This window comes from Spermophilus citellus, assembly GCF_964194105.1.
Source record: "Spermophilus citellus genome assembly, chromosome: 1".
In the NCBI taxonomy this organism is placed as follows: domain Eukaryota; kingdom Metazoa; phylum Chordata; class Mammalia; order Rodentia; family Sciuridae; genus Spermophilus; species Spermophilus citellus.
In genome coordinates, this window is record NC_138182.1 from 122,125,239 (window position 1) to 122,148,393 (window position 23,155).

A 23,155-nucleotide genomic window follows, 5' to 3' on the forward strand; every position below is an offset into this window, starting at 1 on the left:
TTCTTTATCCATTCAAGTGTTGGAGGGCACCTGGGTTGTTTCCATAGCTTGGCCTTTGCCAATTGAGCTGCTATAAACATGAATGTGGCTGCATCACTGTAGTGTGCTGTTTTTAAGTCCTTTGGGTATATTAGATGTCTACTAAATGAAGAAAAAAGGAAACTTGCAAAATGATATGAACAGGATGATCTCATTTTGGTTTACAGAAAGGCATCTCTAAAATGTTAACGATCACCTCTGATTAGTGGGCTTATGGATGATTTAAATTTTTCCTTTTTAAATTTTATACTATTTTTTGTCTTTCCTGCAGTGGGTTTAAGAACATGTATTATCTGTATAATCAACATCACATTTTAAGGGCTGGGGATGTAGCTCAGAGACAGAGGCCTCACCTAGCATGCCTGAGGTCCTGGTTCCCATCCTCAGAATACTCACACACACAAAATCATAACTTAAGGGTCTCAAAAGTTTTAGAAAGCCATACCTGCCCACGGGCAATGCAGATTTTCCTCACAACTTGTTTTAAAGGAAGAAACAAAAGCTCCTCCTGCTCCGAACCTACCCCCTATCCAGTTTTCTTTTTTGACGTAAGGCAGTTCTTGGGTCTGAGGCAGAACCACGCGATTCTTGGCCACCCTGGAGTCAGGCGGACCCAGGCTAGGAGTCCATCTTTACCATGTGCTGCGGTGTGACCAGGACTCGCTGGTGAGTCTGTTTCTTCCTTCCTAAAAAGGCACTAACTCTGGAGCTGGGGCTGGGGCTGAGTGGTAGAGCACTTGCCTAGCATGTGTGAGGCCCTGGGTTCGAGTCTCAGCACCACACATAAATAAATAAAATACAGGTATATTTACAACTAAAATAAATATATATTTAAAAAGGAAAAAAAGGCACTAACTGCCATCTGTAAGAAACAGGACCAAAGAGCAGTCACCTCCCACAGAGAATACCACAGCACACCAGGCCTGAAGGAGACAGAGGCCAGCACCTTGCCCGGGGCGGGACAGTGGTATCTCTTCCCCAGTGATGCCTTTCACATTATTGGATACTGTGTCTGCTGTGGAATCTGGAACCAGTTCCTTTCCATTATTATTATTTTTTTTTTTTTTTTTTGCTTTTGGTACAAGGCTAGAACCCAGCACGAAGCACCCGGGGCACCACTGAACTGCACCCCAGCCCCAAAACCCGTTTCTTAAGAAGAGAACAGGACCTCCCGTGGCCTGCCACATTGTTGCAGGCAAAGAAAAAAAAAATCATTTGTGACATAGGCATAAAACCCAAGCCAGTTCCTTTTTAGGAGCCCTGCTTCGGCACTTGACTCTTTCCCAAGCTCCGCCCCGGGAGGCCCCAGCCCAGGCCCTGGGGCTGTCTGCCTAGGACCCCCCTCTCCACCACCACTGCCTGCAGAGCTTTTTTATTCAGACTCCCCAGCTCCCAGCCTGTGACCCACTCTTCTGTGGGTCTGCTCTGTAACCCCACATTCAGAGATCTTCTTACGTGGGGCCACTGGGATCCACATTTGGTTAGATAATTGGAAAAGTTTATTGGAAGGAGAAATCATAAAGGTGCCATTTATCCCTTCCCCGGGTGTCAACTTAAAGCACGTTCACCAGTCTTTCCGCCCTTTGAGAGATCCCAGTAGGTTCTTCCTTCTGACAGAACTGTCTGGTGACATAATCAGCCTGAGCTCTAGGGTTGGTTTCTCTGGGTGGAGTGAGACCTTAGGCACCTGGATGATCCTTGCGGCCAAGTCTTCACGTGCGGACCTGTTTGCATGTGACTTAGGGGCCTTTGGACCTGGGGTGACAAGCTGGCCTTCATCAACCCTTGCCAGAGCATGCAACTTCGCTAGGCTCCTTTTCAGCCGTCCGTCATTGACTTAACTAGGACTTCATTAAATCACAGCGGGACAGATGAAGCATGTGGCAGCGCCCACATAAGTGGCGGCTGGGTGAGTGTGCTCGGCTGGCCCACCGGCTTTGGGTGTCAGAGGGATGTAAGAGAGCAGGGAGGGCTCGTGAGGCACCTCCTGTCACCCAGGTGAGCTTCTTGAAGCCCCGGTTGTCCCCAGGGTGTTGGTGCTGTTCTGAGGAAGCTTCAGAGGCCTGGAGAGCAGGACCTGCTGGAAGACAGCAGATCCAGGAACATTCTGCAGGAATGAAGGACTGGCTCCACCCCAGGGCCTTTACCTTCTGATCACCCTCTCAGATCTTCCCCCGCCCCGGTTTTTTTTTTTTTTTTTTTTTGGTACCAGGGATTGAACCCAGGGGTGCTGAGCCACATTCTCAGCCCTTTTTTATATTTTATTTAGAGACAGGGTCTCGTTGAGTTGCTTAGGGCCTCTCCTAAGTTGCTGAGGCTGGCTTTGAACTTGCAGCCCTCCTGCCTCAGCCTCCTGAGCAGCTGGGATCATAGACGCAGGCCACCACGCCCCGCCTGTTTTATTGTCTTGCAGCAGAATGTCCAGCACAGAACACAACTGCAGTGTTTAGCTGTACACAAGTGGAGCTGGGGACTGGTGTAACTTGGAGTACAGTGTTTGCCTGGCGTGCCAGAGGCCCGGAGCTCAACCCCCAAACTGCCCCCCCTCCAAAAAAAAAGAGGCGCTAGTGCTTAAGACTGAGCAGGAGACATTATTTTTTGGATAAATACTTTAACACAACTGGAGTCCTACAAGTGTGCAAGCGTCAGGTCTGTAGGTGTCTGACCCAGCAGAGGATGCCTGGCCTGTGGACCCTCTGTGATGTCATGATTGTCCCATTAATAGAACTGGGGTGCCAGTGGTCAGACTTGGTCACCATGAGCCCCTTTTCTACAGCTCTTCCAAGCCCCTCTACAGATGTGATAAGGCCAGGCAGAGACGACAAGGAGGCGAGTGGTCCCTGTCTTCTAGGTGCTTCTCTTGGTCCCCCAAGATCTTCTTTTCAGCCTTTCCGACTCTGCTCTCTGAAATGAAATTCCATTCTGCCTGCTTTTAGCCTCCGGGCTCCCCAGCCACAGCCAGGGCAGAAAGAATCCCTCAGCAGGTCTGGCTGGGTCTGGGGCAGAATGTGAGGCCCTAGGTTCCATCCTCAGCACCACATGAAAATAAATAAGTGAAGGAAAGGTATCGTGTCCATCTACCACTAAATGTATGTTTAAAAAAAAAAAAAGAGAAGAATCCCACAGCAATACTTCTGAAAATCAGCCTTTTAATAATCTATTTGAACCCTATGAGTGGGGAAAGAAAACATTTTTTTTTCCCTTGAGATTTTGTTTATAAGAATAACAGGTCAGAGGAAACCGACCTTCCATAGGAAACAGATGTCCCCCATGTCCTCAGAGTTTTTTAAAAAACGCATAAACGTGGGCTCACATCTCCCACCCGCCCCACCCTACCATCCTCCATGGGGCTCCGGGATTCATACACCAAAGGGATTCCTTTCCATAACTGGGAATGAAATGATTAAAAAAAAAAATCCATCCAAGTGGCCACAGAAAACAGAAATAACCAAAGGCAGCTTACACACACATCAACTCATATGCAAAAGGGGAAACTTTGCTCATTGGAATTCGGAGCCAAAAATTACAAACGGCAGAGACTTGAGCTATCCATATAGATAATTTAAAAAATCTTTCTACTGGAAACTCCCCATTCATTACAAAAGTATGCAAACAATCTCCATACAAATGGGAAACAGGCGGGGCTCTGTGGGTTGGAGGGCATAGCTAGAATTCCCTGGGTGGAATTCATGTCTGGACCACTGGCCTTCCCTCTCAGGACCCAAAGGGAAGGATGAGGGGGAGCACGGATAGAGGACCCACCTCAGAAGGAGTTGGGGGACACTGGGCAACCCCAGGGGCTAGGAACATATCAGGGTGTGGGCAGCTGATGGCAAGTGGGCCAGAACCACGCTGAAGAGGTCCAAGTCCTGGGACTCTCGGGCGCCCCAGGTGGAGGCCTGCAGGGCGGAGACAGGCTGGTTTGCTTTGCTCCCCCAGCTAAGGCCTTGGGGCCAGAGGTGGCTGTCTGAGAGAGACCAAGATGTCCTCCTCTGAGGGTTGCAGGAAGGATGCTTCTGTCTGGACAGTATGTAAACCATGACTATCTGCTCTTCAAGGGCGACTTCCCACATGAGACCCCACCCCACCACTGCAGATTCCAACAGGACAGTGGGGGCGCCTGGCAGGGGGAACCAGCCCCTCCACCAAGAAATGCCCTTGCCACACAGCACAGAGGCCGAGGCACAATGGTGGGAAGTTCAGAGGGACAAGGACAGGAGAGGAAGGGAAATCTGTGACCCTCTTGTGACCAGTGGGCAGATCTGAGACCCCACCGCTGCTGCCAAACAAACGGGCATCTGCTTCTTGGAAGAACAGGACAGGGGTGGGGATAAGGACCTGAGCCTGGGCTCCAGATGGGGCAGGAGGGACAGGGCAGAAGGGAGAGTTCCAGCTACAGCGCCAAATCTCAGGGGCTGGCCTGGAAAGTGCCATTCTGGGTAGACGGCGCCAGGTGGGAGGGCCTGTGGGCAGGCTGGTCCCAAGGCTGACAGCCCACGATGGCTGCCCAGAGAGACACCAGGCGATCAGTGTGTCCACATGGCGGGGCTGCAAGATTGTCAAAGCCTGGATGGCAGCTGGCCAGGGGATGCTGGACTGTTCCCTCAGAAGCAAGGGGCCACAGCCCTCCCAGGAGGGGATCCCAACATCTTAAAGCATCCCCTTGCCTGACTCTGGTCTTGGGGCTCTCCAGGAAAGGAACACCACAACTCTAGGCAGTGTAATTTATCTAAAATGAAACACGGGGAAAGAGGTAGCTGCGGGATCTCGAGCCACTCTCGCCTCCCCGCCTCCCACGCGCAGGCTGGGAGGAAGCCAGACAGGGCCGGGAGAGGGCCGCAGGAGCCAGGGCGACGGAGCAGGGCGGGCAGCCTCCCTGGGTCCTTGGAGGGTGTCAATGCATCTTGCCCAGCTGGATCTTCTTCCAGGCCTCGGAGGCTGTGAAGATGCAGGAGTCCAGGATGCCCGCCACAGTGAAGGTCCCACCAATGATGGCACAGATCTGAAAGAGGGGGTGTGCGTCAGAGGCCAGGGCTGGAGGGAGCGCCAGCCAGACCCTCCCGCATCACAAGCTCTGCAATGCATTGCCTGGGACACTTGTGCTTGCTGCGTGGACACCAACAGAGTCCAGAGTACTCAGGGTTTAGGGAGAAAACCACTTGTTAGATGACGAATTTCATGTTAATCACGAAAGCAATGCTCGCCAACATCAGCTCCCTTAATTCCCACAGGGATTAAGGCCCTAATAATTCCATTGTGAGGAATTATTAGGCCCATTTCACAGGCGAGGAAACTGAGGGTCAGCGAGGTCACCCCCAGTTCACTAGGTAGCAGAGCTGTGACCTGAATACAGGTGTGCCTGCACCCGGGAGCCTGTCCTCCCAACAGCCACTCCACATTGACTGGTTATTTATAATCCCAGTTTCAGATGAAGGATAGCGGGTCTGAAAGGCAGTGCCACTGGCCCAAGGTCTGACACAGCCAGGAGGTGGCAATCCTGGGACCTGAGCCTGGGTCTGCGATGTGGGGTGGGCTGTCGGTAGCCTGGCCTGGGGGGGCTGGGGCTGGAAACAAACCTCACACTCTTGGAAGCCTGGGCCATCTCAGTTGTGGGGGTACTGGACAAACAACCACCCAATAAGCCCACCCAGGGCAGGCATGGCAAGGCAGGGAGAGGCTGATGGGGTTCCAGGAGAGCTGACATTAGGACCTGTCACTCACAGCCCCTGGCATTTGCCAGCAGTTGGCTCATCACGATGGGGGGCTCTCCGTGCCCTGGAGGGTGTTCAGCAGCGTCCCTGACCTCTCCACATGTGACGCCCAGACTACATTCTCCCCCTTGTTGTGACAATCAAAATGTCTCCAAATATTGCCCGATGTCCCCTGGAGGTCAAACGTCCCCAGGTAGAGAGCAGCGGTAGAAGGGGTGACGAGGGACGCAGCCTGTAGGTGTGCACTCCCTAACTTGCTGGCACATCATGAAGACGATGGCAGAGCAGGTGACGCTGACGGTGCCTTCTCTGTACCAGGCAGGCCCAGACCTCAGGGAAGCCCCAGGTCACCCCTAGGATGCTGGACCCACTGTACAGAGGCACAGAGACCCTGGAGCAGCTGTGCAATGCCACTGCAGGTGGCTGGGGTTCAAAGTGTGGGAGCCTGTGCTCCAAGAGTGACATCCTCCTGCATCGCAGACACTCAAAGCCCCACCTGCTGAATACTCAATGTAGGGTGGACGGACCTCCTCACGCTGTGAAAGTGTGTCCGTGCAAGCGTGCTGCTGGCCTTTCAGTGGGGTCTGCAGCAATTTCACGACAGTCCAGCACTTCAGCATAAAATAGCCAGTGGGATACATAGCCCACGGCAGGCTAACGGGGCGTTCTGAGTAGGCTGGGCTAAGTTATGGTGTTGGGTGGGTTACGGGTATTAAATGTAATTTTTTTTCTTTTTTCGCACTATGGATTGAGCCCAGAGGTTCTCTACCACTGAACTACACTTCCAACCTTTTTTATATTTTTTATTTTGAGATAGGGTCTCGCTAAGTTGCCCAGGCTGCCCTTGAACTTGCAATCCTCCTGCCTCAGCCTCCCAAGTCACTGGGACCACACGTGTGCACCACCACGCCCAGCTATTAAGTGTATCTTTGATTTGGTATTTTCAACCTACAGTGGGTTTATTGGGACATGCCCCCATCATGGGTTGAGGAGCATCTGTGTGTGCTAAACACACGTTCGTTCTACCATCGACACTCCCAGCTGAAGGTTTCCCGGTCTAAAAAATTGCTTTCTTGTGACTTGGAGGAACTGAAACACAGATGACAGATGGCAAGAGAAGGTCTGCAGGCTGAAGCATGGGGTGGACCTGGGGCTCTCCACACTGAGGCCCACTCCAATCCTCCTACCTTGGACACCGCTCCCTAACATTCTCAGGCTGGCCTTGACCTTGTGATCCTCCTGCCTCATCCTCCCCAGTACTTAGGTGTGTCCCGCCACCTCTGCCTTGCAAGAAAATGTTAAACATCTTTTCCCTTCAGTACCCACTTCATGCCATTCAGAAGTACCAATGCCACCCATCCACAGGGCAGCAGGAGCACTAGAGCCCCCTGAGGGAGGGGCTCTTTACTGCTATACCCATGGGGCTCAGAGGGGGAAACAGCTTGTCCAAGGTCACACAGCATGTCTGTCTGCCTCCCAAGCCCCCCACTCTTCTCCCCATGCCATATAAAATGGCATTTAAATGACCATAGGTCTCAGAAGAAGGCTATGTTGGAGTCTCCGGGGGCGCTGAGGGGGTGGCCAGTGACTGACATGCAATCCTGCAGGGCTCCGAGAGACGGCAGCACTTAATAGATGCACTGGTGCCAAGTGGCGGAGGCTGGAGCCAGCCACGTGAGAGGGAAGGGTAAATTGAGCCGTGTTTATTTTTTAAGTGATATTTCCGTGAGATGAGCTAAGCAGAGGCTTACAGGGCCCAGGACAGACAGAGGAGGTCTGTGCGGATGGCTGGTAAGTGGGGCAGCTGACATTCCAGGAATAACAGCCCCAGGAAACTGGAGCAGCCCCCCAGGGAGTGAAGAGGCTGGGGACGCTGGGGGATTATGCTGAGTGTCTTTAAGCGGCAAGGCCACTCCCTGCCAGCCTCCAAGCATGACGCAGGAGCTCTCTGAAGGGAAGGTGATGGCAGGGAGCTGGTTTTATTTTGGTGGAGTGGATCAGATGATGGGAGATTTTATACCACAAAATGCTTTTAGAGCTTGGATCAGAGGATAGGAAAATGTGACTTAAGTGCAATGGAGAGCAAAGCAAAAAATAGCCACGCCCCCCCATCCGCACTCAGCCTCAGTGAGGCACCCAAGTGCCTGTGACTCACACACACCTGGCACCGGGTCTGATGCCGTCATTGTGCGCACTGGAAAACAGCCTGGGGAAACCAAGGCCCCGGGACCACGGGGGCTGCTAAGCACTGGCCCTGCCAGCCTTAAGGCTAAGGGGGACCCTGTGGTGAGCTCCCTGCATAGCCATCAGTGTCACTCAATTGAGCAATGTCCCTGGCACCCTGCTTCTGTGGCAGGGGCTGATCTCTGGACAACCAAGGAGGTGTGTAGGGGGTCCCAGCACATTCCAGGGGTTCCTCAAAGCTGAGAGAATCTGGAGCCTGCCCCAGTCCCAGTCCCCCTTCATTACCGTATATTCCCTCATCCTAGGGGACATGTTCTAAGACCCCCTATGGGTGTCTGAAGCCACGAATGATATGGAACCCCAATTATACTGTTTTTTTCCTATATATTCATATCTATGAGTTCAATTTATAAACTAGGCACGGCAAGAGATCAACAATAAATAACAATAAAACAGAGCAATGCTAACAATACACTGTAATAAATGCTACGTAAAACTCGTAAACTTGTTTACGTCTGAGTATTTCCTTTTAGTATCTTTGGACTGTGGCTGTCTGTGGGCCCTGAAACCACGGCAAAGGAAGCCGTGGAGGGGGGCCCCCCCTGAAACGTCTTGCGCCTCCCCTGCTCCGCCACCACGTTCAAGTCCAGACGCGGTGAGTGGCCTGCAGGGAGCTATGCTTGCGACAGGTCGTGCCACGTGGGCAGAAGGCCCAGCCCATGCTGCTCGGCTGATGTGGGAGGGAATGGACCTGCAGGGGTGATGCTGAGGCCTGAGAGAGGCTGGGGCAGCCGTGGCGAAAGATGGTGGTGACCTGGCATCTCCCTGGCCTGCAGGATGGGCAGGATCCCCCCATGAGCATAAATGCAGATGGAACAGATGCCCCATGACCCTTAGTACCCACAATCTGTTGCCCTTCCACACACAGAAGGGTCAGGAGAACAGGCCTTTCTCAGGGTGCAGAGGGCAAGACGGGGGCAGAGTGAGTGAATGCACGACGGGGGAGCCCTGGGGAGCACGGGGCAGGGCAGCGGCGACCTCCCCTCACTGGCTCGTGCCAGCTGGGGCTGATGCCACAGGGGCGGGGGGCACCCTTCGCCCACCTAATCTGGGCGCTGCCAGAGCCGGGCAAGTCCAGCCTGGGCCCTGCGGGTGCCGCGCCATCATGGAGATGGCCGGGCTTGCTCCTGTCACCGCGAGCCTGCATGGTCCCCTGGCTCCAGTGCCTCTCAGGGCTGGTGGGGCTGGAGTGAGTGTCCACGGCCTGATACACACGCGAATGCCTGTTCCCTTGGCCCCTCACACAACTGGCTGCTGTCTCTCTCCACCTGGCCCCAAGGTGGGGGACAGGCAGGGGACAGGCAGGCACAGGCGCGGCTGCTGAGCCAGAAGGGCCACCTCTGTCAGAAATTAAAGGACACCAGGTTGGCGTCCTGAGCCTCCATTTCCCCCGTCTGTGAAACAGGGTCTGCTATCAGCACTGGGACAGCCGTCCAGCCGGGGTGTGACCTGAGTGCCAGGAACTGTTCATCCCCTGTCCTCCCCAGTCAGTGTGGCTTTCCCAGCCTGCGGAAGAGTCAGAGTCTGAGGAAGTAAATAACGAACCTGAGTCCCATTAGAGGCTGCCAGCGGCAGACAGGCTGGAGCCTCCATGAGGACACCCAAGTCGAGGGCAGGGGTGGGGACTGTCACGGAAGGAACGCTGACTCCACCCAGTCACGTCACCCTGCCAGACCCCTTGCCTTCACCCCTGGCCCAGGGGGAACAGTGGGGTTCCCTCTCTGCCACTTTTAGAACGGCTTCAGTCCCCACCCTCCTCCCAACTCCTTGGTTGAGCACCTTCTGTATGCTGGGCCTTGCATGCCCTTTCTCCTGGCCTCCTTACTCAGTCCTGGCAACTGTGCCCACTTCTCACAGATGAGACAAGAGGACCAGAGAGGGACCAGCCCGTCCAAGGTCACAGAACTACCAAAGCAAATCCAGGTGACCAGACCCGGGTCTGGGAGTGTGTGTGTAGGGGGCTGCTGTTCCTGTGACACTCCCTGGCTCACTCCCATGCAGACACCCTCAGTGCCTCTCCCCCTGGACGGAGGGGCTTCTACAGGAGACTCCTCTCTGTAAGAAGGAGGTTTGCACACCAAATATCCTGAAATAAGGGACCCCACCTGCAGCTTAGGAAATAAGAAGCTTCGTAACTTTAAAAATGAGCCTCCTCTTTACGAAGGAGCTTGCTCTGTCTTATGCTCCCTTTCCACCTCAGAACTGGGCACAGGAAAGCCAGGGGCTCCAATTCTGTTTCCGGGCCCAGGTGGGTCAACCTGTCCCAGTTTACACCTGCAGTGAGATCTGGCTAAGCTCAGACGCCCCAGCAGGATCTGAACCAAAGCTTCTGCTCATCGTAGGCCTTAATCAGTGAGTCCTGCTGCGGGTTTTATTCTACTACTCAGACAACAGAGGACACCTGGGAGAAGAAGAGCCAGGCCCACCCGCCATCTGTCTGATCTTTGTTAATTACCTATGTACAACCTGCCTGCGATGTGCCAGGCCTGGAGAGCAGAGAGACTCAGGCAGAGGACAGAGTGGACAGTGTGCTCCTACTCCAGTGTCAACTCACACAACCTTGGTGACTAAAACCTTGTTTTTCGTGTGTGTGCGTGTGTGCGCGCGCGTGCATGTGCATGGGCTGGGAATGGACCCAGGGCCTGGCGATGGCTAGGGCACCTGTCCTCCCCTGCCTGCTCCCTAGGCCTCCTTCTCAGTTCTAAGTCAGTCTCTGGTTAGTTCTTAAGGCCGCCCCTCCTTGCTGGCTCTCCTTAGCTGCTATCTCTTGTTTCAGGCAAATGCACACAAAAACCCAAAGAAGCAAAGACAGGGAATGGGACCTGGAAGACTGAAGCCACCCAGCCTCCGGTGGACAGCGGCTTCTTTTCAGGGCGACCTTGGATGCGCCTCTGCATCCTCCGAGCTTCAGCTGAAATCGTGCAACACATGGCCAGCATCATCTGGGGGTGGGGGGTCAAAGGGAATCCTTGTGAAACCACCTACATACAGTAGGTATTTAATAAGGATACTCGATGGTTACTTCTGTAAGCAGTTGTCTCTTGTGTATTTGTGAGCACCTGTGTCCAGGCCAGCCCCATGCTGGACGCTGGGGACAGAGGGAAATCAGGTCTGCAGGCCATTATCGGACCTGGCGACTAAGGAGTGCAATCTAAATCTTGGGGGGCTCTTTTCCCAGTGAGGAAAGTGTCAGGGAGCACGCTAGTGGGCAGAGCGTACTCCAGCAAAACCCCCTGGTCCCCTGGCTCTGCAGGATACCAGGTGCCACGGGCCATTCAACAGGAGCACGTGAGTGGCATCTGGCACTTTTTGGTGGGCCACAACTGTTACAGCTATGACTTCTGGGTGTTCCCCCTAAAATAAAACAAACCACACAAGCAAAGAGATCTGACACGTCCAAAGCCATCCAATCTGTCAGCATGGGCCACTTGTAGCCATCTCAGAAAAGGGGCTAAAGCAGGTGGCAGGGGACAAGTGTGTGTGTGTGGGAGGGAGCCCCTTGCGTGTCGTCAAGTACTATCTCTTTATTCCTTTGGTGGCAGGATTTTCTGGTAGAACACAGTGTAGGCCTGAGCAAGGCGCAGGCGGGGAGCTGGGGACAGCCTGGCTGAGGGCTCAGCAGGGGGTTCAGGTGGGGGGTGGTCTGCAAGTCCTCTGCAGGCAGGAGCCCTGGGGGCAGCCTGGCTCAGCAGGCCCTTGGTGGCAGGGAGCATGCACAGGGCCCTGCCCCTCATTCCAGCCACCCACAGCTGCTCCCGCAGGCCTGCAGCCGCCACATGACGACACCCTGGCCTAAGCCCCCTCCATCAGCAGCCCCTCCAAGGGGCTATTTGCAGAGGCCCCCCACCTGGACTCGAAGGCTTCTCACGCAAGTGTTTGCTTTGAAAAGGGAGAAAGGGGAGGAGAGCAGGTGTCCCCTTCCTCCCTGCCCCACCCACCCTTGAGGGCTCCCGGGAGCACGTGTGCCCTCCTGTCATCCCAGCATCTGCTGCTCTGTGACAAGGGCCTTTGAAGCTCCACAATGACGCCATCTGCCAGGGACACTGGCTGGCTGGCTCATCAGGGCTGACCCCATGGTTGCTCTGGCAACCAAGATGGCAGCCTGGGGCCTCCAGAAACTCCCAGGCCCACGAACACTGACGGGGGTGCCTGGGGCAGCATGGCCCTAGGCCCAGGCTTTATTGGCCCAGTGGACGGTGCAGGTGTGGGGTGGCCCAGGGAGGAGGAGGGACAAGGAGTCCTGGAGAGGTCTGGTCTCTGGGTGGGGTAGGAGATCTTCCCAGGTGGCTGTGGGGAAATGCCAGCTCTGGGAAGGACACTGGCTTGCCTGACCCAGGAGGGGGTTTGTCCACATGGAGGAGACTGAATGGTCCCCTCAAGGGCCCTTCCCAGGGCCCTCTCACCTGCCCTTGAGGCCCAGTGCCAGGGGCTTCCAGTGGGATCGGCGCCTCCCCTGGGCCTTGTGTCACTGGGCAAAGCTGCCTCCTGCACCTGGGGCTCAGCAGGGCTCATGGCCACTCAGCTCTCCCTGCCCAGCACGGGCCCTGCATGTGGCAAATCCAGCCATGTTGAATGTACAAGTGAAGTGGCTTCGCTTCTCAGCCACTTGCAGAGTGATCTGAGGGCCCAGCACCTCAGCTGCTCTCGGTGTGTGAGGAACGTGCTGGGGACACGGAAAAGCCTCCTCAGCTCTACGGTGAGAGGTGGGCATGGGAGGCTTCTCAGCCAGTCAGTGCTGCAAACCCCACAAGTCACTCCAGCATGGACTTGCCAGGACACCCATGTGTACCCTGGCATCTGGCCTACTCTGGGCATACAGTTGGAGCAGAATAAGAATACCTATTAGCACCCAGACCCACTTGGGGTAGGCTAGCCTGTGGGACCTTGGGCGAAATCATTTGCTATCAGATCCCCTGATGGGGGTCAGAGGGCTTGTGTGTGTCCCTCCAGGGTGGCTGTGACAAGTTACCTGGGTACGAGTGGCATAAGGAGCCCCCACTTCATACTCCCATCTCTAATGAGAGGCAGGTTTCTCATGTCCCCTGTGTGCAGGGGCCACCTGGGTCTGTTGGTTTGAATCTCATTTCTCCAAGTTCTAGAGAACTCCACAGCCTAGTTACGCCCCCGTTTTTCTCTCTGGTTGTGTAACTTTTTCTACTAATTCGTAGTTCTCTGTATAGAGATTCTAAAGATGACTCCTTCCTTGCACGTGTGGCAATGGTCTTTCCCCCATCTGCACGTGGAGTCCCAGCTTTACGGCTGGTGCCATTTGTTGAAGGGAAGTCTGTCATTTCTGTGTAGTCATTTCTGTGTAGAAAGCTAAGCACCAAAAAAACCAAATAACCCAGTCAACAAATGGGCCAAGGACCTGAACAGACACTTCTCAGGAGAGGATAATCAATCAATCAACAAATATATGAAAAAATGCTCATCATCTATAGCAATTAGAGAAATGCAAATCAAAACTACTCTAAGATTTCATTCATTTCACTCCAGTCAGAATGGCAGCTATTATGAAGACAAACAACAATAAGTGTTGGCAAGGATGTGGGGAAAAGGCACACTCATACATTGCTGGTGGGACTGCAAGTTGGTGCAGCCAATATGGAAAGCAGTATGGAGATTCCTTGGAAAACTTGGAATGGAGCCACCATTTGACCCAGTTATCCCTCTCCTCCGTCTATACCCAAAGGACTTAAAAACAGCATACTACAGGGACACAGCCACATCAATGTTTATAGCAGCACAATTCACAATAGTTAAACTGTGGAGCCAACCTAGATGCCATTCAGTGGATGAATGGATAAAAAAAATGTGGCATTTATACACAATGGAATACTACTCAGCAATAAAAGAGAATAAAATCATGGCATTTGCAGGTAAATGGATGGCGCTGGAGAAGATAATGCTAAGTGAAGTTAGCCAATCCCAAAAAACAAATGCTGAATGTTTTCTGTGATATAAGGAGGCTGACTCATAGTGGGGTAGGGAGGGGGAGCACGGGAGGATTGGATGAATTCTAGATAGGGCAGATGGGTGGGAGGGAAAGGGAGGGGGCAGGAGATTAGCAAGGATGGTGGAATGTGATGGTCATCATTATACAAAGTACATGTAAGAAGAATCGAATTGGGTGTCAACATACTTTATATACAATCAGAGATGTGAAAAACTGTGGTATATATGTGTAATAAGAATTGTAATGCAAAAAAAAAAAAAGTACATGTATAAAGAAAAAGGAACCACCTTTGTCCTTGTGGTTTGAATGGCATTGGCTCTAGGGTGGGACAAGGCCTAGGAATGGCCAACTAGGGGACTCCATTTTCCAAGCTCTAAGGACACTGGGGTTCCGAGCTGAGTCAACCAAAGCACTCTTCTTCTGAGAGTTGGGTGGAATTACCAGGGAAGAGGCATTTTATTTTTTTGCCGGCCTATTCTATTTGAGATTGAAGCCAATATGGAGAAAAGCAGATCATAAGATGGAGAGAGACCTATTCCTGACTTTGTTTGTAGCTGGATCCAGCCTAGTACCCCTGAAGCCAGCTCCACAGGTTCTGTCAAAGTCCTGACTAATATAAACCTAGTCACAACAGGAACCAAAGCACAGGGACTAGACTCTGATCTTGAACCATTATTAAAAGTCTAAAGCCAGATACAGTCCTATGTACCTACAGTCCCAGCTACTCAGGAAGCTGAGACAGGAGGATCATTGGAGCCCAAGAGTTTAGGACCAGCCTAGGGAACACAGTGAGTCTGACTCTTGAAAAAAAATATTTTTCACACACACACACACACAAATACGCGTGAAGAGGTACTGATAGGGCCTTCCAATGCTGTATTTACCTATAGGCCTCTGTGAGGTAGGGATAATCAGCCCACCTCTTCCACCTCTGTGACTCCAGCTTCCCCAACACCTGAGCCTCTGGCTGAAGTGGGACACTGTGACCTCATGTTCTATCCTCAAGGACTTTTTGAATGGGAGACCAGAAACTGTGTACCTTCTAGAAGTACTAAGCACATAAGAAAACAGAAGTCAGCTCCAAGCTGCCCCAGGGGGACTAGGCAAGGCAGAGACGATGGCAGGGGGAGGAGGGAGGAGGTAGGGAAACCTGGACCCGCGAGCAGCTATACCCAGAAATAAGGCACGGAAAAAATGAGTCCAGGTTTTCACTGTGAAATCTACACAGAAGCCAGGTACGGTGGCCATGCCTGTGATCCTAACAGCCAGGGAGGCAGAGGCAGGAGGATCGCCAGTTCACAGCCAGCCTCAGCAACCTAGCACCTCAGGGACACCCTGACTCTAAATAAAATGCAGAATAGGTCGAGTGTCCCTGGGTTCAGTCCCTGGAACCAAACAAACAAACAAAGCCTACAGAAAAGGATGAACCCTGCTAAGAATAATTTCCACAAAAATAAATGTAGAAATAAAAAATAAACCAACAAACCCCTTGGAACCAGCAGCCCCTCTTGGAGCTGGATGGAGGTCTTTGGGAGGCGTCCTCCTGGAGAGTGCGCTCGGGTGGAGGGCCATTGCTGTGGATGCGCTCAACGTCCTCCCTGTTCTGGGGGCCGAGCCCTGCTCCTAGGTAGGCGCCCCCAGCAGGGCAGCCCGGCGCCCAGCTACTCACCGTGGTGATGAACCTGTACAGCGGCTGCCGCCTCTCGGTGTACTTGACCGTGATGGGGCTGAGGTCATAGCGGAACCAGATGGCGGGGATGATGCGGCCTGTGTGGCTGTAGGCGACATACTCCTGCAGTGGGGAGGGGACCGCTGTGAGAATCAGAAGCACAAACCCGCCTGGTGGGCTGCCTGCTAGTGGGTGGGCATCCACTGCAGAGGGTCCCTGAGCCCTGGGGAAGGGCCTCTCCTGTTCCCTGTGGAGCAGACTCCCCGGCCCCCTCTCCAGGCCCTGGACCCTGCCACTGGCATTGCACCCAGATGGCAGCCTTGGGGGACATTTTTGACTCTTAAGCTGTGGGAAATGGACCACATGACCGGGAAGCAGCACAGGAACTGAAATATGAATTTGAAAGCAGAGATGGAAAAGGAAGAGATTGGGGGGAGCGGGTGCTCAGGCTGAGTAGAAGCTATTTCCCCCTAGAACTTCTGAGCCAGGCAGAACCTTGCATTAATTCAACAATGGTGGGCTAGGCAGCCCAGACACGTAGGTGCTGGGTCCCTGAGGGGAGGAAGCCCCTTTCCCAGAGAGGGTCTCAGTCTGCAGCCTGCGGGAGGAGGCAGACCCCGGCCGTCCCCGATACTGTAGACCTGGACAGCTAGAGGCCCTGTCTGCCTCAGGGTTCCTGAGATGTGCACGTTGCGACCAGAGAGGTGCTAAGGGGCTGAACCTACAGAGTGGCTTTGGGCCAGCTCCTCCCTCCCTTGGGACCTTGGTTTCCCCATCTCAACTCTCAAGGGCCTGGGATGATGACCTGTAGAATCTCCAGTTTGGGCACTTGGGGTGCTGGACACCTCTGGGCTATTCCCACTATCTACTGCAAACGGAGACCTAAACTGGGGGACCTCCAACCCCCATCTCACACTGCTCACAGGGATAACAGGGAGAGGGCCGGACTTCCTGCTGAGGGCAGGCTGGGGCCAAAGCCGCACGGCACGCTGAGCAAGCTGTTCTGGCCCTGGGCACTGGCCAGGCCTGGAGACAGGAGCCTGGAGCAAGACACAGCAGCTTCCTCTGGGGAGAGCTGATGGGGTTGTGTCTGCCTGGGTCACAGCCAGAGCTGTGGACAGAGAAAAGGAGCAAAAAATAGCCACGGTAGGCGTCACTGACCCAAGGCCTTCTCCGTAGCTGAGCACTTTTGCACACCGCCTCATTGAACAGCAGTCCTGTGACGTCACCATCTGACAAATGAGTAAACCGAGGCACGGAAAGCTGACCATGCAGGTCCCAGGTCACACAGCTGGTGATGACTGAGCTGGGACGTGAACTGGGTGTGGTCCAGCGTCGCTAAGTTGCTGTCAGAACTTGAGGGTCACAGAAGATGCTACTATTGAATGTGTCCCTCTAGGTCATATGTTGTTGGTGTTTGGAGGTGGGATCACTGGGAGGTTTAGAGGAGGTCATGAGAGTGGGGCCCCAAATGGCATCAGTGGCTTTATGAGAAGAGAGACCAAGGGAGTCTGCTTGCTCTGTCTCTCCAGGTGATGCCCTCCGCCAGGCTATGACGCAGCAAGAAGGCCCTCACCAGACGCCAAGCAGATGTCAGCGCTGTGCTCCTCAACTCCCCAGCCCGCAGAACCGTGAGCCAACTCAACGTCTCCTCCTCACCAGCCAGTTTCAAGTCCTTTGTTATAGCAACAGCAGATGGACTAAGATGCCCCCCTTGACACAGTGAACCAAAGAAACAGCACTGTCCTGCTGTGTTCCACCAGAATGCCCGTCTACAGTGGGTCAGGGCAGAGGGGCCCTCAGTCACCAACAAACAGCAGCTCTCTGGTGGGCCGACTCCACCGCTCCTTTTCAGACCCAGTGGGTGACATAATCAAGAGGCCAAGCCTGGAGCCCAGGGGAACCAGGTTCTAATCCTTCCTCGGCCACTACCTAGTTCTATGACCACCGCTCAGTTCCTTGGTGGCCAGGTATGTAAAACAGGGGGTGTCCACACTCCCAGTATCAGAGCTGCCGAATGCTTGAGGAAGGACACAGGCTGAGAGCTTTGCAGGCCTGGCCCGTGGTGAGCACCCAGCAAACGACAGCACCCCTGCTCTGGTTGTTTTCAGCTGAGCTAAATGATACATGGCTCCTGAAGGGTTTGGTGGCCCTGGATCAGAAAAAGGCAAGTCCTGGTGGTAAATGGGAAGCCCCCACCTGTCCGGCTGGTATCTCAACCAACCAGCTTCCAGCACGTACAGCCCGTTGGCAGGTCATCTCTGGAGGGGCCTGAGGCATCTGGGATCAAAGCCACTAACTGTTGGGCTGTCACATTCCACTCACGCTAACCACACTCTGCTTCCTGCCGAGATCTGCTCCTTCTCCATGACTCTGAGATCTGGGGTCTTGGGCCATCCCCGTTATTCCACAGCCAATTAATCAACAGCCAACCTGGCCTGATTAACCAGCCTCCCAAGTTTGGATAAAGCACTTATCACTCAAGGGCTGGAGTACGGATCACGGGCTCATCAATCAGGTTCTGAGCCCAACGGACCAGGACCAGGACCAGAGGCAGGACCCTGAGGCATCAGCAATCCTGGGACCTCAAACAGTTCACACCCTTTCTCCTGGTTATATTTTCTTCCCTGGACTCTGAGACACCCCACGATGGCAAGGACTGGGTCTTTTCATCTTTACCCAGAGTCAAGCCTGGAGGGAGGGTCCCCTGGCCCCAGGAGCCTGGAAGAAAATCGGCAGAAATCACAGGGCACAGCCGCCCGCCACCTCCGCCTTCTGCCGGCAGAGGGCGCACTCGACCACGGCTGGCCGCCGCCGCCCACGCACCTTGTTGGCCACTGTGTACTGGTAGGAGTACCGCTGCTTGCCGTTCTTGTCCTCGTAAACCGTGGGCACGATCTTCAGGATGTAGTCGTGGGAGGCCAGGGCTGCGGGAAGCACGGGCAGGATGAAGCAGGGGATGGGCACTGCCTGGCTGACAGCTCTTTCTATCCCTTTAGTCCTGACACCCTGGCACTACAGGGGGCTCTTTCTCCAGTGTCACCACCAAGCACCGCCCTGGATGCCAGGGACCCGAGAGTCCACCATCAGGATGTTCTCTTGAACTGTACATGATATTAAAATTCTGGGAACTGCATAATGTCTATCAACAGGGCAGCCTCTAGAGTGGGTGCCGGGAGGGTAGACTCCCAGAGGTGTCCATGCAGTGAGAAGAACCAAGGGACAGAAGAGGGTACACAGCACGTTCCGTGAGCTGGGACAGGAGGAGACATTCTCTCTAACGTGTGTGGGCACCTGTAAGAATTATCTAGAAAGATCCCAGGAAGCCCTGAGCAGCCTGACCCTGGGGAGGAAGGCAGGGTTTGAGAGAGACCCCACTCCACCGCGGGCGCTGCTCACATAGCTTTACTTGCAAACAAACAGAGTTTTAGTTTTCAAAAGAAAAAGCTTGCCAACCAGAAAAGCCCAGTGACGCGAGCTGCCGATTCCTTTCCCCTTTGTCAGTGACTGGCCCTGGATCCTGCCACCTCAGCCCTGCCCTGCCCTGCTGACACAACTCCGGCCCCTCCCCCACAGGCCGGACGGGGAGGTGCCTGGACCTGGCCTCACTCATCTGCTAGTCCCCAGAGCCCTGCGCAGGGCCTGGTACGGTCAGATGGCAGCAGATGCTTGCTGCATGAATGAACGGATGGAAGCTACTGGCCCAGCGTGAATGGAAGAGCGGGTGAATCAGCTACTGAGAAGCATGAGGTCACCAGGGTCCAGCACCCAGCCGTAGCCCTGAGGCACCAGTCTTACCAGGGCAGAAAGAATCCTCCCCAGCCTTCTGGGATGCTAGGAGAGGCATCCAGGTCTGGGACCATGGGGCTAAGACAACACGGAGACCTAGGCCTGGGGTTCCAGCCCTGACTCACCAGGCCAGTACAGGCCTAGTCCTGGACTCACTGGTGGTCCAGCCTGGCACACTTCCTCCCGGCCCCTGTGGAGTCTCCAGAAGGAACAGAATCAGGCCAACCCCTCAGAAAAACCTGGGGAAAGCCCTGCAGCCTTGGAACTGGACCCAGGAAGCCCCACCTGTGTCCAATGGCTCTCAGCCCAGAGTGTGAGGATGCCCTGGGATCGAAAGACCTCACCTGTGAAGAGCCAGGTCGGTGGGCCACAGGTGGGTCTCAGCATTTAATCCAGGAGCCCAAGACCACCCTGGACACAGCATTAAACTCGGAAGGAATGAATGCCTTACCCAGATCAGACCTGTACTATCTTTGTTAGAACTTATGCGAAATTCGGCCGTCACAGGGAAACCTCACGGTCACCATCACATCCACCTTCCACACAGGACTGGCTCACGTGCCCGTGTAGTGACTGCAGACGGGGGTTTGTGTGTGGCCGCCCGTCTTCTTCTAACTCTCCAAGGAGTGAGTTTCAGGGACATCTTTTCAAGGCCAAGGCAAGGAACCCAAGCCCCAGGGAGCCTGTGTCCTCACCCGCATGTCCCCAGCACCTCGCCACAATAGGTGCTCAACATGCCTGACTGCCCAGGCCTTGATGGGGCCTCCCAGGACATGGGCACACAGGACGCCCTCGCCCCGCCCCACGGCCAGGGCTGACTGGCTCCTGTCTTCACTCTTCGAACAGCGACCCCGCAGCAGCAGCGTCTCCCTAGGTCTCTCCCAGCTGTCCTGGTTCTTTCCTGGGCTCTTCTCTAGCAGAACCTGAGGCTCACAAGCTTTGATGCAGTTCCCCAGATGCCCACTAGAGGCAGGCACGCGTGGGGCTTGGCAGAGGGTTCCTGGAGACCACAGGCGTCCCCTTGCGCCCCTACAACACCATCAACACAAGGCCCCCTGGTTTCCTCTGCACCTCACCAGTGGGATGGGCTTCAAAGCTGCGCTTTCTTTGTCCTTTTTTTTGGGCTGGAGCCCAGGCCTTGCACACACGAGGCAGGGGCTCTCCTCTCGCTGCACCTCCAACCCGCACAGTTAAACCAGCAGCCTGCGAGTGTGAGTCGCACACCATTCAGTGCCATGACACAGGACACAATTCTGCCTAAGAACAGCCTAGGTGTGGCCATGGGAACTGTTCCCAAAGTGGGCCACTGGCACCACAAAGGGGAAAGAAGAGAAGGGCTGGCACTTGCGCACCTGCAGCGCGACTCACAGACTGAGCCCTTGACAACCCCTTGCTGATCCTCATGGCAAGGCCCTGCGAGAGGTGGAAGGGATGCTCCCATCTTACAGATGAAGAAACCGAGGCTCAGGGGTTAGCAACTTCCAAGTTCCCAGTGCTGTGAAGTGGTGGAGCCTGACTCTGGAGTCCAAGGTCCCCCGTCACCACACTGCCACCTGACAACTGCTCCTACAAGTGATGTCCAGGTGTGACAGCTCATCACTCCTTAGCACGGCTTGCACACCTGGTGGTTACTGGCACAGGCTGAGTCCTGGGGACAGACAGTGGGCAAGGCAGGGTCCCTAGTTCATGGGGTTATGTTCTTGCTGGAGCCACAGCCAAGAGCAACAAATGACTGAAGGGACAGGTCATTTCCCAGGCTGGCACGTGCAGGGGGGAAATGGGCTCGTTCCTATGAGTGGGGACTGCTGGCTGGGAGGGACTCTCTGAACTGGTAGTGTCTGCGCTGAGACCTGATTGACAGGCGGGGGCCAGATGCCATTCTGGCTCCAAGCTGCATAGAGAACAGCTCTGCAGAGGCCTGGGCGTAGGGGACAGAGGACAGAGGCCCAGCAGGTGGCCTGACCTGGGAAACGGAGGCCAGTCCTCCCGCTGGCTGGCTGAGGCCCGAGAAGACTTATCTCAGCATGGAGCTGGAATCTGGCCACAGCGCTATCTGCTCTGCCACTCGGGCCTTCCCAGCACAGACAGCCAGCGCATCCTCGCTGCCCCACATGCCCCTGAAGTGCACGCTGCCCTCATGCAGGACGACAATGACCCCTCCACACAGATCAGGCCTCTGTCCAGACCCTGCACTCCAGCCAGAAGGTTGCACCTGCCTGTGAAGAAGTACTGTTTGTCCCTCCTGCAGGCAGCAGGAACGGCCACCCCAGAGGGACAGCACCTGCCAATAGCAAGGCCAGACCATCGGCAGAACCACGACAGGCAGGCAACCCGCTGAGGGCTAGGCAGTGCCCAGGGAGAGCCTGGGTGGCCACCTCCCTTCCCATCTGGGCGTAATAACGCCAAAGAGTCAGCAGCTCATGCTCTGTGCGCCCCAAAAAACTAAAAACGACTTCTGCTCAAGGAGGTAGACTTCACAGGGTCACAGGGAGATGGGGGTTTGACTGACTGGTGGGCAGAGAGCGGAGGGTGTCTCCTTTCACTGCATCCTTGGCTGGGGGGGGAATCAGAGAGCTCGGGTGAGGGGATGAGGCAGGTGACCCGTCCAGCATGGGGGGTGGCTTGAGCAGACAGGCCTGCCGGGCCCCTGTGTGTGAGCGTGCGTGAGCGTGGGGTGTGCAGCACCCGTGTGTGGTCTAGTGTGTGCAGATGGCTGTCCTCTTTCAAGGGAGAAGATGGGAGGAGCCACTGTGGGTGGGGAGGGGCAGGCAGTCAGGGGTGGCCACCTGAGCCACCTCCAGAGATGTTCTCGCAGTGGCCTCCTGGAGCAAGAGTGGGTTTCGGCCTGGCCATCACCCTCAGGCCACTGTCTCCACTCAGAACAGCATGCAGCAACAGTGACAATCCTCCCTGCCTCCCCGTCCCTCCACCCTCCTTCTATCCCCTCTGCCCTCCTTCTGTCCCCTCTGCCCTCCTTCTGTCCCCTCTGCCCCCTTCTGCCTCCTCTGCCCCCTTCTGCCTCCTCTGTCCTCCCCATCCCCTCTGACCTCCTTTGGTCCCCTCTGACCTCCCCTAACCCCTCTGTCCTCCTTCGGTCCCCTCTGTCCACCCCCTGTCCCCTTCTACCTGCAGTGGGGGGCTCCCGGGGCCGAGGGCCATGGGACACTCACGGTTGGAGTTGAGTCTGTCGGCTCCCCCAAGGGCATTGAAAGCTCCGTGGACATTCTGGACCTGTGGAGAAGCAGAGAGCCATGGGGACAGGCCCTGGCCGTGGGGCACTGGCCACGAGAGCCTGGTCTGGGGTACTCACTCGTGTTTGAGGAGTCCAGTAGGGTTGTGGGGAGCAGGAGACAGCAAGGGCTGGGTGTGCGGAGGCAGCGGCCTTCCCCTGCGAGCACCTAGTAGGCGCTGTTGCCCCCCCCCCCCCCCCCCCGTGTCGCTCATTTACAGCCCTCACAATGTATCACTGGCCTGTTTCACAGAAGAGCACCCCAAGGCCCGAGAGGCACCCAGGCTTGTCCGGCATCAGGCCACTGCTGAGCAGGCTGGACCAAGGCTGCCGGCGTCCAGCTGAGCTATTCCAACAGGGACACACCAGCTCGGGTGACTCTGGACCCTGCACTCCTCCTGAGGCCCCTGCCACCCTCTAGAAGGCCAGAGAGGAGGCTAGATGGGGTGCCCAGAGCTGGGGCCTCCCACTGTCCACTGCAGGGACAGACAGACTTGTGGAGAGACTCTTCCTGGGCA

General features: G+C 55.1%; 1 protein-coding gene and 1 long non-coding RNA gene across 5 annotated transcripts in view; one reads left to right on the plus strand and one right to left on the minus strand.

Moving 5' to 3' along the window:
- Positions 1-3,168: 3,168 nt before the first annotated feature.
- ERGIC1 (endoplasmic reticulum-golgi intermediate compartment 1) overlaps positions 3,169-23,155 on the minus strand; it is a 77,688-nt gene continuing 57,701 nt past the window's right edge. For all 4 annotated transcript variants that reach the window (XM_081309713.1, XM_081309715.1, XM_081309714.1 and 1 more), the window contains 4 exons: positions 22,579-22,639; positions 18,446-18,546; positions 15,620-15,742; positions 3,169-5,041 (listed from right to left, as the gene is read on the minus strand). In XM_081309713.1, the coding sequence (XP_081165839.1) occupies positions 4,934-5,041; positions 15,620-15,742; positions 18,446-18,546; positions 22,579-22,639 (393 nt within the window). In that variant the 3' untranslated portion in view covers positions 3,169-4,933. The remainder of the gene's footprint in view (positions 5,042-15,619; positions 15,743-18,445; positions 18,547-22,578; positions 22,640-23,155) is intronic.
- On the plus strand, positions 5,059-11,024 carry LOC308657751. The gene is made up of 4 exons (XR_014024046.1): positions 5,059-7,541; positions 8,468-8,589; positions 10,382-10,557; positions 10,771-11,024. It is a non-coding gene; the product is annotated as an uncharacterized lncRNA (long non-coding RNA).